An 18,235-nucleotide genomic window follows, 5' to 3' on the forward strand; every position below is an offset into this window, starting at 1 on the left:
TGCTTTCTAACATTAACACATACTGTTATCTATATACTGTATATAAAAGCCTAAGCGACCATCGCAACTGAACAGAAGACCAAATAGGCCCGCAGGGGGGTTAGTGAGGGGTGACCAAATAACTGAGCAGCAGGCTGCATGGGGCGACCAGGCTGGCAGTGGGATTAGTGAGGGGTGACAAAACAATCTGAGCAGCAGGCTGCATGGGTGACCAGGCTGGCAAGGGGTAACTGAGGGGTGACCAGATGACTGAGCAGCAGGCGGCATGGGGTGACCAGGCCAGCAGGTGGGTTAGTGAGGGGGAGACCAAACGACCTAGCAGCAGGCTGTGTGGGGCAACCAGGCCTGCAAGGGGGGCATTTGGGGGCAATCAGGCCGGCAGGGGTGGGCAGGGAGGGGCAACCAGGCTGGCAGAAGAGGACAGTGAGGTGTGACCAAGCCGGTGGGGGGGAAGTTGGGAGTGACCAGGCTGGCATGGAGGCAGTATGGGGAGACCAGGCTGCTGGTCGGGCAGTTAGGGGCGACCAGGCTGTGCAGAGGAGGAAGTAAGGGGCAACCAGGATGGTGGGGGGGAGAGTTATGGGTAACTAGGCCAGCGGGGGGTGGGCAGTTGGGGGCGACCAGGATGGCGGGGGGGGGGCAGTAAGGGGTGACCAGGCTGGTGGTGGGGGGGGTAGTTTGGAGCAGCTGGGGGTGACCAGGCCAGCATCAGGGCAGTTAAGGGCAATCAGGCAGGCAGGCAGGTGAGCAGTTAGGAGCCAGTGGTCCCGGATTGTGAGAGGGATGTCCGACTGCCTGTTTAGTAAACGAGTAGTTAGACATCCCCCCGAGGGGTCCCAGATTGGAGAGGGTGCAGGCTGGGCCGAGGGGGACCATTCCCTCCTCCACCCCCACCCCCACCCACGCCGTGCACGAATTTCATGCACCGGGCTTGTAGTTATAATTTAAAACAAAAAAATATTTTGGGAAATCCATGGGGTTCCAGTTGAAGCAATAGTTTTTTACTTCCAAATGCATACATTTCTCTTTCTCACAAAGCAGCATGCTAACGAAGTGGGTAGATGCACACAGAGCCAGGACAAAGGCAGATATCTTCCTCTTTCTCCCCAGTCCTTTCTAACACAAAATTTGGGGTCTGACAGCCCAACATCCCTAATCAGGTCAGAGGTAGGAAAGGATGTGACCAACTTCATCAGACCATGGTTCTGGCTTAGCCCTTTAGCAAAAGGTCAAGGAGAGCTTTCTGCTGGAGAGAAGGGAGGAATCAACAGGAGGGACCACCTTACCTATGAAATGGACTGCAGCTGCCCGTAGGAAGGATTGCGAGCTCTTCAGGAAGCTGAAGCTCTGAAACAGTAACTCCCCCACTAACTGTCTTTTGCATGTGCTCACCTGTGAAGTCAAGGAGGAGTAATGCTGACAAGGAGAGGGGGGGCTGCTGGGAACTCTACTGGGAGACCTTCTTGCAGCCATGGCCCTCTCACCTTGCCCACAGCAGCAGCATTTTCTGTCTTCAGTCAGCTTAAACTATTTGAACCTGTACACTCAGAAAGCCCCAGCCCAGCAAAAGTGCAGTCTCAGTAGGAAGTTCATAAAGAGAATTTTGCTCCTTGGTACAAACATGATAAAGGAGGAAACAACTGATGTAGAGCCAGGAGACCCAGGTTTGAATACTGGCCCTGACACTGACCTCAGTTTTTTCATCTCAAGTGTTGAAATAAAACCTGCCTAACCTACCAATGGCTACAATGGGATAACGGATGTAAAAGTATAAACTGTAAAGTGCTCTGTCTATGCAAGGCATTCCAATTCACAATACTAGAATTACTCATTTAGTTCCTAACCTACTTGCGTATACCTTAAATGTTTACTTTTCAACAAGGATTCCTGTCTATGGCTTGTTCCTGAGTTCACTGAAGTCACTGAAGCCACAGACCTTTATCACCATGACTGCTGATTTCAAGCCCTGAGGACTCCTGTCTATATCTCTCCCTCTAACCAGAAGGCTTCTATCCCATTGGCAACTACTAACCTTGCATGATGTCCCTAGCCACTGAGGGCAGAGTTTGGGATGCTAAGAGGATCAAATATGGAGAACCAGGGACTGGCATCCCAAATGTGGGTTCTCAGAGTTTGCTGATGAGAAAGAATGAGAATCAAGGAAAAGAAAGAATACATCTTCTGTCAGCCCTCTCCTCTTTACCCACCTAGCCTGCCAGTGAGTCCATAGCATGCATATTGTAACCCAGCTTCCTCAGAGACTCTCACTCACCAGGTACTTGCATGTTTCTTCCAACACCTGGATGTGATCACTGAGGGTGGTATGCTGAAACATCTGTGTGAAGGATGACCAGCCAATCACATTGGTCCACTCAGTCAGGGCTGCTCCACAGGCCTATGGGATGGAGACAAGGACATCCTAAGTCTCACTCCTACAACTCTGCAGAGCCAGGCTAGACCATGAAACTAGCCCATAAGGGGTTTGGTTGAGATTAGTAGCTGGGATCAGGGGCCTTGATCATGTCAAAGTACATAAATAGCTTCAGGGAGCAAAACCATATCAGCCTAAGACTGATGGCACCCAATAGAGGGTAAAAGTGCTCAGATTCAGCCCAGAAGATGATAGCAAAGAGGTGTAGAGTGAATGCAGACCCCAGACCAGGCTCATGAAAGTGGACTAAAGGGAAGGGGCTGTGCTCTAGCAGAAAGGGTTGAATCAGGTTGAGGTTGGCAGGACAGAGGTCACCAGTACCTTGACCACCTCGGTGTTGTTGTCCTGAAAGCTAAGCAGCAGCGGCACTAAAAAACTGTACAGATGTTTCTGGATGGCGTATCCAGGCTTGAATTGGTTGACTCTATGTAACATGTGCCCAAGGGCAGAGATGGCTGTGATCCTCACCTGGTCCCTCTCCTGCCATGAAGAGCAAAATGGAGGTGAGGAGGCTATGGTTTCCCTCTGGCCCTGCCTGGCTTGGCTTTCATACACCCACATTTCATTTTTCATGTCCAAAGGACACTGTTTTTATATACTGTAAAGGCAACATGATTTGTGTAGCTGAGTAATTCTCTTTGGCCTCCTAGAGCTAATAAGCCCCCTAGAGTTATGGCACTGTGCTCGGGAAACTAAGATTATAATTTCAGTTCTGCCATGGATCATATCTACAAGATATCACTTTATTCTCCTCTGGAGATTTAGCTCAAGAATGCCAAATTTTAAAAAAATTAATTGTCCTAGTTAAGCTGTAATTGTTTAAATCTGTATTTATTGTGTTAATTAGCAATGATCACAAACAGCTAAACTTTATACACTTTCAAGAGTATAGTATATATTAATTGTACAAATATTTATTGAGCACCTATAATGAGCTAGGCACAGTACTAAATAGCAGAGATGATGGGACAAGACAGTTCCTGAATTTGTAGGATATGGAAAACAGGTATTTTAACAAGGTGGATTATTTTTTGCATAAAACACATAATGGCTAAAAGAGAGATGATTCAATGTTAGCACTTTAATTAAAAAAAACCAGGATCCAATACAGTGGTGGAGTAGGTGGAAGTTACACTCACCTCCTCCCAGGATCAAACCAGAACTACAACTAAATTTTAGAACAATCAACCTAAATAACCAGTTGAAGTCCAGCTGAACAGAAGTCTTATGACCAAGGATTTACAGAAGAAGCTATGTGGAGACTGGTAGGAAGGACTGAGGCACAAAAAGAGCTGGCCCCACATGTGCAGCAGTTGAGAATCTGGAGAGATATTTCACCTACAAAGGTCCACTCTCAGGAGCAACGGGCTCAACCCCACACAGGCTCCCCTGCCTGGAGCACCAGAACAGGAAGAGAAACCCACCTAAGACCTGGCTGTGAAATTCAGCAGAGATTCCATCTACTAGGAAAGAAGGGAGTCTGCCAGAAACCCAGGAGTCCTCTTAAAAAGTCAGTGCAGAAAATGTCATTTGCAGCCACTCACCGTGGGCTCCAGTGGAGGGAAGGTGGCTCAGAGCAGACTGGAGTCATACAGGGAGAGACTGGGTTGTGTGGCTTCAGGGAGAGAGCTAAAGTGACAGCCACCAAGGTCCTTGTGTTGAATCCCTCTTCCACCACAGTCCACAGATGCCATATTTCTTGGGTTGAGCATTCCCCTCCACAGGGCATCATCCTGTGGAATGCATTAGTACTGCCCCCCGCAAATACCTGTATCCCTGCCCTGCCAAGCTTGCACCAGCCAGCCTGAGTTGGCAGTGCAGGCTTTCTTAGAGGGATCTTTAGGATGTCTAGGCAGACAAAGGGGATGTCAGAGACTGAATTCTGTGGCTCTAGGGTGAGGGTCTTTTCCCCCTCACATGCCTGACTAGAGCCACCATTCCTATGCAAACTGTCCATCCACATGACCAAATATTGGTCTGTTTTAGCTGATAAACTCTGCTGGCCTTACCCTGATGACGCCCTCAGACCCCACCCCACCACTAATGTCTGCAGGCCCCATGCAGCTGGCAGCTGGCAGCTGGTCTTGGTGTACCATGAGAAGTTTGCTGAGTGGCCTCAGAGGCAGCACTGGCTCCAAGTTTGTATATGTATCAACCTGGTGAATAGCACTTGCCCCTAAGTGGTGACTCACTGAGAACCTACTTCAATTTGCATATTGCCAGAGGCAGTTTCAGTGATTGGGCCTAACAGGTAGCCAGCAGGCATTTTGGCTCCTCTCACATTCACCCTTTTCCTGCAGAGGCTGTCACAAAAGGTGGATTGTTTGTAGCTCCTAACAGGTAGCCCAGGGTCAGTTACAGGCAACATCTGATATTCACCAGCACCAGAGTCCCTCCCAAGAGGCCTCAGAACCTGGTGGCAGGCTTCAGACCACATCAGAGCACAACCCAATTAGCTCCACAAGTGGCACATCGAAAGGGAGATTTTGGCAGATACCAGACCTTGCTGGGGTGAATTCTACTTCTTGGGGTTAGACCCTGCCCAGCAGCTAGCTCATACATTGAAGTCAGGGTCAATCCTCATAGTCAGCCAGCCTGAAGGTTAACCCCACCCACAGATGGGCCATCAACAATGAAGACTCAAGACAACCCTGGCTAGTGTGCTTCAGTAGGATGGGTGTCATCCCGTGCGCTGGAAGATTGCCAGTTCAATTCTTGGTCGGGTCACATGCCCAGACTGTGGGCTCAATCCCTATTAGGGGGAGCATGCAGGAGGCAGCTGATCAATGCTGCTCTCATACTGATGTTTCTCCCTCTCTTTCTCCCTTTTTCTCTCTCTAAAAAGAAATAAAAAATCTTTTTTAACAAGACAACTACAACAGGAGGGCTCACATAACACATTCCCGGAACACCTTGCTTGAGTGATGAGGGAGACAGCACTACCGCACCCCACAAGACACCTACTAAATAAAGCCACCATACCAAGATTGGGAGACATAGCAGATCTACCTAATACACGGAAACAAATACGGAGAGGTAGCCACCATGAGAATACAAGGAAATATGCCCCAAATAAAATAACAGAAGAAAGCCCCAGAAAAAGAACTAAAAACAATGAAGGCAAGCAATCTACCAAATACAGAGTTCAAAACCATGGTTATAAGGATGCTCAATAAATGTAGGGAAGAATGAATGAACTCAGTGAAAAAAAGAAAAGAAAAGATAGTAATAGGACACAGAAAGTACAAGAAAGAACAAGTCAAAAATAAAAAAAAATACACTAGAAGGAACCAACAACAGACTAAATGAAGCAAAGGATTGAATTATCAATTTGGATGATAAGGTAGCACAAAACAGCCAATCAGAGCACTGGAAAAAAAAAAGAGAATTTTTGTTGTTGTTAATCTTCACCCGAGGATATTTTCCCCATTAATTTTTAGAGAGAGTGGAAGGGAGTGGGAGAAACAGAGGGAGAGAAACATTGATGTGAGAGAGACACATCGATTGGTTGCCTCTCGCACACTCCCCATTCATGGCTAGGAATTGAACTTTTGACCAGAATTGACCCTGTGATCCTTTAGTCCATGGGCTGATGCTCTAACCACTGAGTAAATCAGCCAGGGCTAAAAGATAATTTTAAAAAATGAGAATAGCAAAATTGGTCTCTGGGACAACATCAAGTATACCAATGTCTACATTATCGGGGGCACCAGAAAGAGCAGAAAGAAAGCAAGGGATTAAAAACCTATTTGAGAAATAATGATGGAAAACTTTCCTAACTTTGTGAAGAAAAAAGACACACAAGTCCAGGAAGTGCAGAGAGTCCTATACAAGATAATCACAAGGACAACCATGCCAAGACACATCAAAATTATGATAAAAAACAACAACAACCTCTTAGAAAAGTAGAAATGGAGAGAACATACCATAACATAATAAAGGCCATATATCACAAAAATGCAACTAACATCAAATTCAACAGGGAAAAACTAAAAGAACAGAAACAAGACAGAGATGTCCACTTCCACCACTCTTACGCAACATAGTACTGGAAGTCGTAGCTATAGCAATTAGATAAGAAGAAGAAATAAAAGGCATCCAAACTGGAAAGGAATAAAGCTGTCATTATTTGCTGATGACATGATACTCTATATTGAGAACCCTAAAGATTCCACCATAAAAACTACTAGAATTTATAAATTAATTCAATAAAGTATCAGGATATAAAATAAGTATTAGAAATTGATTACTTTTTTTTCCTTTTCTTTTTCTTTTTGGTTGCATTTGTATACACCAATAATAAACTATCAGAAAGGAAACCTTAGAGAACAATCCCATTTACAACTGCATGAAAATCCTACCTAATAATAGACAAATATGCAAATTGACCATACCTCTGGCACACCCACAAGCCACGCCCACCATCCAATCAGAGTGAGTATGCAAATTAACCCAACCAAGATGGCTACAGCCACAGAGAGCAAGGTTTCCTAGGTAACAGAGGAAGCCAAGCTTTCTGCCTGCCCTTGCCAGGCCTAAGCCTCCACTCAAGCTACAAAGTTTCAATTATAGAAGGTAAACAAAGTCAAATGGAAATGAAGGCAGAATGGAGCTTGAGAGAGCAGGCCAGGGTTGTCCTTGGCAACAGTGGAAGCAAAGCTTTCCGCACATCCTGGCCAGGCTCACCCGCTTAAGGCTACAAAGTTTCAATTATAACCTCAACAGAAATGGCTTCCGGCGGCGGAGGGAGCCCCAGGCTTGGCTCTACTCCAGGCTACAAAGTTTCAATTGTAGAAGGAGAAGAAATTCCAGATACCAGGGCCTCCACTTGGGTTGCCAGGGGGCGTGGCCAGCCTGCAACCCACCACAGGCCCCTCGCTCAGGCTGCCCCACGCCCCAAGGGAACCCCACCCTGATCAGGAACACCCTTCAGGGCAAACCAGCTGGCCCCCACCCTGTACCAGGCCTCTATCCTATCTAATAAAAGAGTAATATGCAGATTGATCATCACTGCAACACACAATATAGCTGCCCCCATGTGGTCAAAGATCCTGCCCCCATGTGGACACAATATGGCCACCACAAGATGGCCAGCAGGAGAGGGCAGTTAGGGGTGACCAGGCCGGCAGAGGAGGGAAGTTGGGGCAAACAGGCTGGCAGCGGAGTGGTTAGGGGGTGATCAGGCTGGCAGGCAGAAGTGGTTAGGGGCAATCAGGAAGGCAGGCAGGCAAGCAGTTGGGAGCCAGCAGTCCTGGATTGTGAGAGGGATCCCAGATTGGAGAGGGTACAGGCTGGGCTGAGGGTCAACCCCCCTCCGTGCACGAATTTTGTGCATCGGGCCTCTAGTAAAATAAAATAAAATAAAATACATAGGAATAAATTTAAAGAGATAAAAGAACAATACTCAGAAAACTATGGAAGACATTAAAGAAATACACTGAAGAAGGTACATATAAATGGAAACATATACTGTGTTTATGGAAAGAAAAAATTAATATAGTTAAAATGTCCATATTACCTAAAACAATCTATAAATTTAATATAATTCCTATCATAATATTAATGGTTTATTTCACAGAACTAGAACAAATAATCCAAAAATTTATATAGAACCAAAAAGACACCAAATAGCCAAAAACAATCTTGAGAAAGAAGAACAAAGTTGAAGGCATCACGCTACCTGATATCAAACTATACTACAAGGCCATAGTAATCAAAACATCATGGTACTGGCAAAAAATCAAACAAAACAAACAAACAAACAAACAAACAAACAAACAAACAAAAACCCATACAAATCAATGGAACAAAATCGAGAGCCCAGAAATAAATCCTTGCCTATAAAGGAGTCAAGAACATACAATGGCGTAAAGACAGTCAATTCAATAAATGATGTTGAAAAAATTGGACAGACACATGAAAAAAAAATGAAACTATACCCTTTTTACACCATGCATAAGAATAAATGGAAAGTGGATTAAAGACTTAAACCCATAAAAATTCTAGAAGAAAACATAGTAAAATCTCTGATACTTCTCTTAGCAATATATATTTTTTTCTGATATATCTCTTTGGGCAAACGAACAAGAAAAAATAAACAAATGAGACTACATCAATCTAAACAGTTTTTGTACAGCAAAGAAAACCATCAACAAAGTAAAAAGTCAGTCCAGCTGGCATGGCTCAGTGGTTGAGCATCAACCTCTGAACCAGGAGGTCACAGTTCGATTCCTATTCAGAGCACATGTGTGGGGTGCAGGCATGTAGACATGCAGGAGGCAGCCTAACAATGATTCTCTCATCATTGATGTTTTTATTTCTCTCTCCCTCTCCCTTCCTCTCTTTAGTCAATAAAAATATTTTTCAAAAAGACAACCTACTGAAAAGAGAGGTAGAAAAGATGGTGGCTGGCAGGACAGAGGTGAGGGAGAGGAAGTGAGTGAGTGTGGGTATGAAAGGAGAGTGTGTGGATGTATGTGGTGTGTGTGTGAGTGAGTAAGGGACAGTTAAATCTCGCAGGAACAGCAGGGGCTGGCAGACCAGGCTGTCTTGGACAAGGAGAGACTACTACTGCTGCGGGCACTCCCTGGACTGCAAGACTCGGGCACGGAGCCCATGCCATCTTGAAGGGGACAGCGGCCTTTTCTAGGAACTCATCAGCACCACCACCCAGACAAGACTTTGACACTGCCTGCGACCCAGCAGCCACTCCAGCCAAAATTCTGCTACACCAGATGCAGACCCGCGGGCCCTGGGACCTCCACCTCCAAAGGTGCACTGCTCGGCAGCAGCAAGTGCATCTCCCCCCTCCCCAGCAGCAGAACTCTGTACACCACTTTCGTGCGTTTCTAACGGAGTTCAGGCATACAGGGCACACCACTCCTTAGGCAGCACCTGGGAGCCACTGGGAGCCCCTGCTGGGTGTGATTCTGTGCAGACAAGGGTACACTGCCCCACAGTAGAAATTCTGAACTCCCTCCTCCTGAATAACTGCCCACATACACCCCAGCTGCTTAACTTCAGCACCAGGGCCCCTCAAAGTGTGTCAGTGCTCTGCGTCAAAAGCACCTCCAGCCCGCGTGTATTTCCAAAGGGCAGGCACCCTGCACCCATCTATCCACAGAGCAGTTGTGGGAGCTGCTGTGAGTCCTTGCTGGGTGTGATCTTGGACAAATAGGGATGCACTACCCCTGGCAGTAGAAATTCTGAATTCACTCATCCTGGATACCTGCACACAGACACCTCAATTATGCGGCTTCAGTGCCAGGGCCTTTCAGAGTACTTCAGCATTCCTCGCTGGCAAACACACCACGGGTGCCCCTGTGAACTTCCACTGGGAGCGTGCGCATATCCACCACAGGTACAGCAGCAAAAGCTGAGTCTGCCCACTCCACAACTACAGAACTCTGGACACCACAGTCACGCCTTTCCAGAACGTAGGCCTCCTGAGACCCATCACCCCAACAGATGGTTCCTGGGTGCCACTGTGAGTCCCCACTGGACACATGCGATTTCAATCAAGAGCACAAGACAGCAAAAATTAGGACCCCTCCCTCCATAGCTGCTGAATTCTGTACACTACAGTTGTACCTTTCCAGCTCACAGGCCTACATCAAGAGAACCCAAATAGCTCAAGTAGGGAGCTACACTAGATTACCAAGCCCTGGAGATCTCAGAGATCACACCAGTAGCACCATCTCCAAAAGAACCTGAGTATCACACCAATCGGACGTAAAATTAAAATGTTACTGCAAAACATGAGAAGACAAAAAAGCAATCCCCAAAGGAAAGAAAAAGAGGAATCACCAGAAAGGGAGTTATATGAAATTGAGGCTAGCAGCATATCAGAGAAAGAATTCAGAGTAATGGTTATAAGGATGTTATAACCAGCTGGATGACAAATACACACAACTCAATGACAAATACACACAACTCAATGAGAACTATAAGGAGCTGAATGAGAATGTCACCAACATGAAAAGGAACCAAGAGGAGATGAAGAATGACATAACTGCAATAAAGAACACAATGGAAGGCTTAAACAGTAGACTAGAAGAGGCTGAGGACTGCATCAGCGAATTTGAAGACAAGGTAGGAAAAAATACACAAACACAGCAGCAACTGGAAAGAAGACTTAAAAAGCAAGAGGAGAGCCTAAGGGAGCTTTGGGACAACACAAAATGAAACAACATTCGCATAATAGGAATACTAGAAGGAGAGGAAGAGAAGGAAGGAATAGAAAACCTGTTTGAAGAAATAATGACAGAAAACTTCCCTGATATTGGCAAGAAAAAAACTATGCAAGTCCAAGAAGTACACAGAGTCCCAAAGAAGTTGAACTCCAAAAGACTGACACCAAGACACATCATAATTAAACTGGCGAACACCAACGACAAAGTAAGAATCTTAAAGGCTGCCAGAGAGAGACAGAAAGTTACCTACAAGTGATCTCCTATTAGAATATCAACTGATTTTTCAAGAGAAACACACCAGGCTAGAAGGGAATGGAATGAAATATACAAAGTCATGCAAAGCAAGGGACTGAATCCAAGAATACTATACCCAGCAAGGCTATCATTCAAAATTGAAGGTGGAATCAGGAGCTTCACAGACAAAAAAGGACTAAGGGAGTTTATTACCACCAAACCAGCAATGCAAAAAATGCTAACGGGTCTTCTGTAAAAAAAAAAAAAAAAAAAGAAAGAAAGAAAAAAAAGAAATAGGACGTGAAGAAGGAACACAGGGATAAAGAATAAAAATGGCGACAAATAAGTACCTATCAATAATAACTTTAAATGTAAATGGATTAAATGCCCCAATCAAAAGACATAGAGTAACAGATTGGATAAGAAAACATGACCCATATATCTGCTGTCTACAAGAAACCCACCTCAGCAAAAAAGACGCACACAGACTGATGGTGAAGGGATGGAAAAAGGTTTTTCAGGCGAATGGAAATGAAAAAAAAAAAGCTGGGGTGGGATAGGAACCAAGATGGCGGCAAAGTTAAGCAACTAAACTGCCACCTGACACAACAATTTCAAAAGTACAACTAAAAAACAAAACGTCTACCACCCAGTACCACGGGAAAGCTGGCTGAGTGGTAGATTTACAACTAAGAAGAGAAGGGAGCGCAAACATTGGAGAGCTGAGGTTCGGAGGCACGCGCGAAGCGGGCTGGCGGCGGGCGACTGGGCGTGCGGCTTTTCTTCAAACCAAAGGGAGACAAACTCCCGGTCACTCTGAACTCCAGTTTCTGGGGACACGCGAGGGACCCAGACGCCTACGGGGATAAGCTGGACTCTTGGCCATCGGTCAGAGAGTGAGAGTGACTTTTCTGCAGAGGTGCGCCCAGCAATCAGGGTTTGTTGTGCCGGAGCGTGGGACACGGGGACTTGGAAACACGGAAAGGCAGAGACGGCTGAAGGCAGCCATGGCCGTTGGCCAAGCCCCAGCCTAGTGACGCCCTGAGACCCCTCCCCACCCTGAGACCCCGCCCTGCACATTCTACAAACCTGCCCAGGCTCCACACAGTGGCTTTTACATATAAATGGCCTGTTCTGTAGCAGCTCAACCAAATTAACTGCAGCTCCAGTCAGACTGCTCCAAAACCGCCCAAGTAAAGAGGAGAAAACTGTAGCTCTTGCTGTAGCTCCTGCTGAGAGGCCTCAGACCTGCACCCCATTGGAGATCCAGACACTAGGGTATCTAGTGGTTGGTGTGGACGACACCAGATTTCAACCACTCTCATAAGGGACACATTCAAGAGGCAGACTCAGTGAGCACCAAAGCCCTACTGTGTCTCCAGCACAGCAATTCTTCTGTTATAAACACAACAGGTCCTCACAGCCAATTGGCCTGGAGGTCAATTCCTCCCACTGTACCAACAGCAATCAAGGCTTTTAACTACACCAAGACTTTACACTCAGCCCACAAAGGGGTGTACCAAGAGCGACCACCTAGAGTGATTGGGGAAGCTGAGCTACCGGCCCCTATAGGTCACTGACCACACAAAGCCACTCCATCAACACAGGGAGGCAGCCAAAATGCAGAGACACCGAAGTATGTCACGAGTAGGGGAGAGGGAGGAAAGCAAACTAATGGACGACACAGTGTTCAGAACCACATTTATAAGGTTACTCAAGAATCTTCTAAAAACCGCTGAGAAACTTGAAGAGACCTTCAAGGACCTTAATGAGAATACCAAAAAAAAAAAAAAAAAAAAAAAGGAAAAGGACCAGTCAGAAATTATGCATACACTGTCTGAAATAAAGAATATACAGACACCCAACTGTAGACCACCATACCCAAAGAGTCAAACCAAAGATCTGGAATATGAGGAAGAAAAAAACACCCAACCAGAGAGGCGGAAAGAAAGAAGAATCCAAAAGTGTGAGGATAGCGTAAGGAGCCTCTGGGATGGCTTTAAGCATACCAATATACGAATTTTTGGGGTGCCAGAAGAAGAGAGAGAGCAAGATACTGAAAACCTATTTGAAGAAATAATGACAGAAAACTTCCCCCACCTGGTGAAAGAAATAGACTTACAAGTTCAGGAAGCGCACAGAACCCCAAACAAGAGGAATCCAAAGAGGACCACACCAAGATACATCATAATTAAAATGCCAAGGGCAAAAGACAAAGAGAGAATCTTACAAGCATCAAGAGAAAAACAGTTAGTTACCTACAAGAGAGCACCCATACGACTGTCAGCTGATTTCTCAACAGAAACTATGCAGGCCAGACGGGAATGGCAAGAAATACTCAAAGTGATGAATAGCAAGAACCTACAACCAAGACTACTCTACCCAGCAAAGTTATCATTCAGAATTGAAGGGTATATAAAGAGCTTCACAGATTAGAAAAAGCTAAAGGAGTTCATCACCACCAAACCAGTATTATATGAAATGCTGAAAGGTATTCTTTAAAAAGAGGAAAAAAAAGAAAAAAGTAAAGATAAAAATTATGAACAACAAATACATATCTATCAACAAATGATCCTAAAAATCAAGTGAATTAAAAATCTGAGGAACAGAATAAACTGGTGAACATAATAGAATCAGATGCATAGATTGGGAGTGGATTGATAATTCTCAGGGGGAAAGGGGTGTCTGTGTGGGGGGTACGGGAAGAGACTGGACAAAAATCATACACCTATGGATAAGGACAACGGGGGGGGGGGAGGTAAGGGCAAAGGGGGGTGGGAACTGGGTGGTGGGGAGGTATGGGGGGAAAAAGGAGAAACAATTGTAATAATCTGAACAATAAAGATTTATTAAAAAAATTTTAAAAAAAGCTGGGGTAGCAATACTTATATCTGACAAATTAGATCTCAAAGTGAAGGACATAGCAAGAGATAAGGAAGGCCACATCATAATACTAAAGGGAGCAATCCACCAAGAAGAAATAACTCTGGTAAACATATATGCACCTAATACAGGAGCACCTAAATACATAAGAAAACTCCTGAAGGATATCAAGGGAGAGATTGACAGCAATACAATCATACCAGGGGACTTTAACCTTTTGCACTCGGATGTCGAGTGTGACTCGACACGGTTAGCATTGATAGCAGCTCTTTTTATACTCTTTGAATGTATCAATAATTTGAAATATAAAAAAATCTAAATAAATAAGTTTGTATGAAAAGAAACTCCAGTTTTTTACTCTACTGCCGCACTTTGTAAAATCTGGGGTATTTAAAAAATTAAATCCTGAGTAGAATAAAGGAATCGAGAAAAAAGCAATCGAGTGCAAAGCGTTAATACCCCACTATCACCATTTTTTGTTTACAGGACAAATCCTTTAAACAAAAATCAGCAAAGAAACATCGATCCTAAATGACTCACTAGACCAGATGGAATTGACATCTTCAGAACATTTCACTCCAAAGCCATAGAATATACATTCTTCTCAAGTTCACATGGGTTATTTTCAAAGATACAACATATATTGGGTCACAGGCAAAGTCTCTTCAAATTCAAGAAGATAGAAATCATATCAAGCATCTTTTCAGATCACAATGGCATAAAAGTGGAAATCAACTACAATAAAAACAGTCCAAAAAATATCAAACACATGGAGACTAAATAGCATGGTATTAAACAATGACTGGGTTACCAGAGAGATCAAAGAAGAAATAAAAATCCTCATGGCAACAAATGACAATGAAAACACAACAATCCAAAATCTATGGGACATAGCGAAAGCAGTCTTGAGAGGGAAGTTCATAGCTCTACAATCCTACTGCAAAAAACAAGAAAGAATGGTAATAAATTACCTAACCCTACAACTCAAAGAGTTAGAAAGAGAGCAATAAGAGAAGCCTAGTGTAAGCAGAAGGAAGGAAATAATAAAGATCAGAGCGGAGATAAATGACATAGAGACCAAAAAAACAATACAAAAGATCAACAAAACCAAGAGCTGGTTCTTTGAAAGGATAAACAAGATTGATGAACCTCTAGCCAGGCTCACCAAGAAGCAAAGAGAGAGGACCCAAATAAAAACAGAAATGAAAGAGGAGAAATAACAACAGACACCACAGAAATAAAAAGGATTGTTAAAAAATAATACTATGAACAACTCTATTCCAACAAACTGGACAACCTGGAGGAAATGGACATATTCCTAGAAAAATATAAGCTTCCAAAAATCAATCAGGTAGAATCTAAACATCTCATTAGGCCAATAACTATGGAAGAAATTGAAGCAGTCACCAAAAAGCTTCCAGCAAACAAAAGCCCGGGGCCAGGCGGCTTCACAGGGGAGTTTTACTAAACATTCAAGGAAGTATTTTAACCTATCCTCCTCAGACTATTCCAAAAAGTTCAAGAGGAAGGAACACTTCCAAGCTCATTCTATGAAGCCAGCATCACCCTAAGACCAAAACCAGATAAAGACAACACAATGAAAGAGAATTACAGGCCAATATCCCTCATGAATATAGATGCCAAAATCCTCAACAAAATTCTAGCAAATCAGATTCAGCAGTATATCAGAAAGATCATATACCATGACCAAGTCGGATTTATCCCAGGGATGCAAGGATGGTAAATATTTGCAAATCAATAAATGTGATACATCACATAAACAAATTGAGAGATAAAAACCACCTAGTCATATCAATTGATTCAGAAAAAGCATTTGACAAAATCCAACACCCATTTTTGATAAAAACTCTCAGCAAGGTGGGAATAGAAGGATCATACCTCAACATAATAAAAGCCATATATGACAAACCCACAGCCAACATCATACTCAAAGGGCAAAAACTAAAACCATTTCCCCTAAGAACAGGAACAAGACAAGTATGCCCACTCACACCACTCCTGTTCGACATAGTACTAGAAGTATTAGCCATTGTGATTAGACAAGAAGAAGAAATAAAAGGAATCCAAATTGGAAAAGAAGAAGTAAAACTCTCCTTATTCGTAGATGACATGATATTGTATGTAAAAAACTCTAAAGACTCCATCTAAAACTATTAGACTTAATAAATGAATTCGGCAATGTAGCAGGATACAAAATTAATGCCAAGAAATCTATGGCATTTCAATACACCAATGGTGAACTTAAAGAAAGAGAGACTAAAAAAGCAATCCCATTTACTATTGCACCAAAAAAATTAAGATACCTAGGAATAAACTTAACTAAGGAGGTAAAAGACTTATACGCGGAAAACTACAGGACACTGAAAAAAGAGATAGAGGAAGATATAAACAGATGGAAGAACATACCGTGTTCATGGATTGGTAGAATCAACATCATCAATATGTCCATACTACCCAAAGCAATCTATAGATTCAATGCACTCCCCATTAAAATAGCAATGGCATACTTCACAGACCTGGAAAGAACTCTCCAAAAATTCATCTGGAATAAAAAAGGACCCTGTATATCCACAGCAATCCTGAGAAAGAATAACAAAGTAGGTAGGATCTCCATACCAGATTTCAAGCTGTATTACAAAGCCACTGTTCTCAAAACAGCTTATTACTGGCACAAAAACAGGCATATAGATCAATGGAATAGAATAGAGAATCCAGATATTGACCCAAACCACTATACTCAATTAATATTTGACAAAGGAGGCATGAACATACAATGGAGCCAAGACATTCTCTTCAATAAATGGTGTTGGGAAAATTGGGCAGATACATGCCAAAAAAAAAAAAAATGAAGCTAGACCACCAACTTACACCATACAGAAAAATAAACTCAACATGGATAAAGGACTTAAACATAAGATGGGAAACCATAAAAATACTAGTGGAATCCATAGGCAGAGAAATCTCAGACATATGTCAAAGCAATTTCTTCAGTGATACTGCTCCTAGGGCAATGGAAGCTAAAGAGAAAATAAACAAGTGGGACTACATCAAAATAAAAAGCTTTTCACAGCAAAAGAAACCATCAACAAAACAACAAGAAAGCCCACTGTATGGGAGAACATATTTGCAAATGTTATCACTGATAAAGTTTTAATCTTCTACATTTACAGGGAACTCATACAACTTAATAAAAGGAAGATAAATGATCCAATAAAAAATGGGCAACAGGCCTAAATAGAAACTTTTTGAAAGAAGACAGAAGGAAGGCCAAGAGACATGAAAACATGCTCAAAGTCACTAATTATCCGAGGGATGCAAATCAAAGCGACAATGTGGTACCATCTCACACCTGTCAGAGCATTATGCTAAGTGAAATAAGCCAGGCAATGAAAGAAAAATTCCACATGATCTCACTCATTTATGGAAAATAAAGAACATTATAACCTGATGAACAAAAAGATAGATACAGAGGCAGTAAAGCATCGAATAGACTGTCAAATCACATCGGGAAGGCTGTGGAGTGTTGGGGAGAGTGGGAATGAGATCAACCAAAGGACTTATATGCATGCATATAAGCACAACTCATGGACACAAGACACTGCGGGGGTGGGATGAGGGCATGTAATAGCGGGTAAGTGAGGCTGGGGGAAGGTCAATGGGGAAAAAAAGGAAACATATGTACTACTATATGTAATACTTTATTATTATTATTTTTAAAAAATATATTTTATTGATTTTGTACAGAGAGGAAAGGAGAGGGACAGAGAGCTAGAAACATCGATGAGAGAGAAACATCGACCAGCTGCCTCCTGCACACCCCACACGGGGGATGTGCCCACAACCAATGTACATGACCTTGACCGGAATCGAACCCGGGACCTTTCAGTCCGCAGACCGACGCTCTATCCACTGAGCCAAACCGGTTTTGGCTATATGTAATACTTTAAACAATAAAATAAAATTAAAAAAAAAGACAACCAACTGAATAGTAGAACATATTCACCAATGGGTTAACATATTCTGATAAAGGGTTACTATACAAAATTTATACAGAATTTATATAACTCAACACCTGGAAAATAAAAACAATTAGATTTAAACACTTCTCCAAAGAGGCCATACAGATGGAAAGTAGACATATGAAAATATGCTCAGCATCACTAATCATCAGGGAAATGCAAATTAAAATCACAATGAAATATTACCTCACACAGTAGAATGACTATCATCAAACAATTATTCGCGAGGAAGTGGAGAAAAAGGAATTCCATGCACTGTGGGTGAAAATGTAGATTGGTGCATGGAAATGGAAAACAGTATGGAGATTCTCTCTTTGGTTCTGACTGGGTAGCCCAGTTGGATAGAGTATTACTGGATATGCCAAGGTTGTGGAGTGGATATCTAGTCAGGGCACCTACAAGAATCAACCAATGAATGCATAAAGAAGGGGAACAACAAAACCCTTTTTCTCTCT

The 18,235-nt window shown here is 43.2% G+C and overlaps 1 protein-coding gene across 1 annotated transcript in view; it reads right to left on the reverse strand.

Annotated features, from left to right (window-relative positions):
• LOC307101111 (maestro heat-like repeat-containing protein family member 1) overlaps positions 1-18,235 on the reverse strand; it is a gene marked incomplete at both ends in the record, with an annotated part of 79,966 nt that overhangs the window by 24,524 nt on the left and 37,207 nt on the right. Inside the window, 3 exons of the mRNA XM_079773805.1 lie at positions 1,287-1,392; positions 2,273-2,395; positions 2,753-2,911. Of these exons, the coding sequence (XP_079629931.1) occupies positions 1,287-1,392; positions 2,273-2,395; positions 2,753-2,911 (388 nt within the window). The remainder of the gene's footprint in view (positions 1-1,286; positions 1,393-2,272; positions 2,396-2,752; positions 2,912-18,235) is intronic.

The sequence above is a fragment of the Cnephaeus nilssonii genome (genome assembly GCF_951640355.1).
Source record: "Cnephaeus nilssonii genome assembly, chromosome: 6".
Classification (NCBI taxonomy): domain Eukaryota; kingdom Metazoa; phylum Chordata; class Mammalia; order Chiroptera; family Vespertilionidae; genus Cnephaeus; species Cnephaeus nilssonii.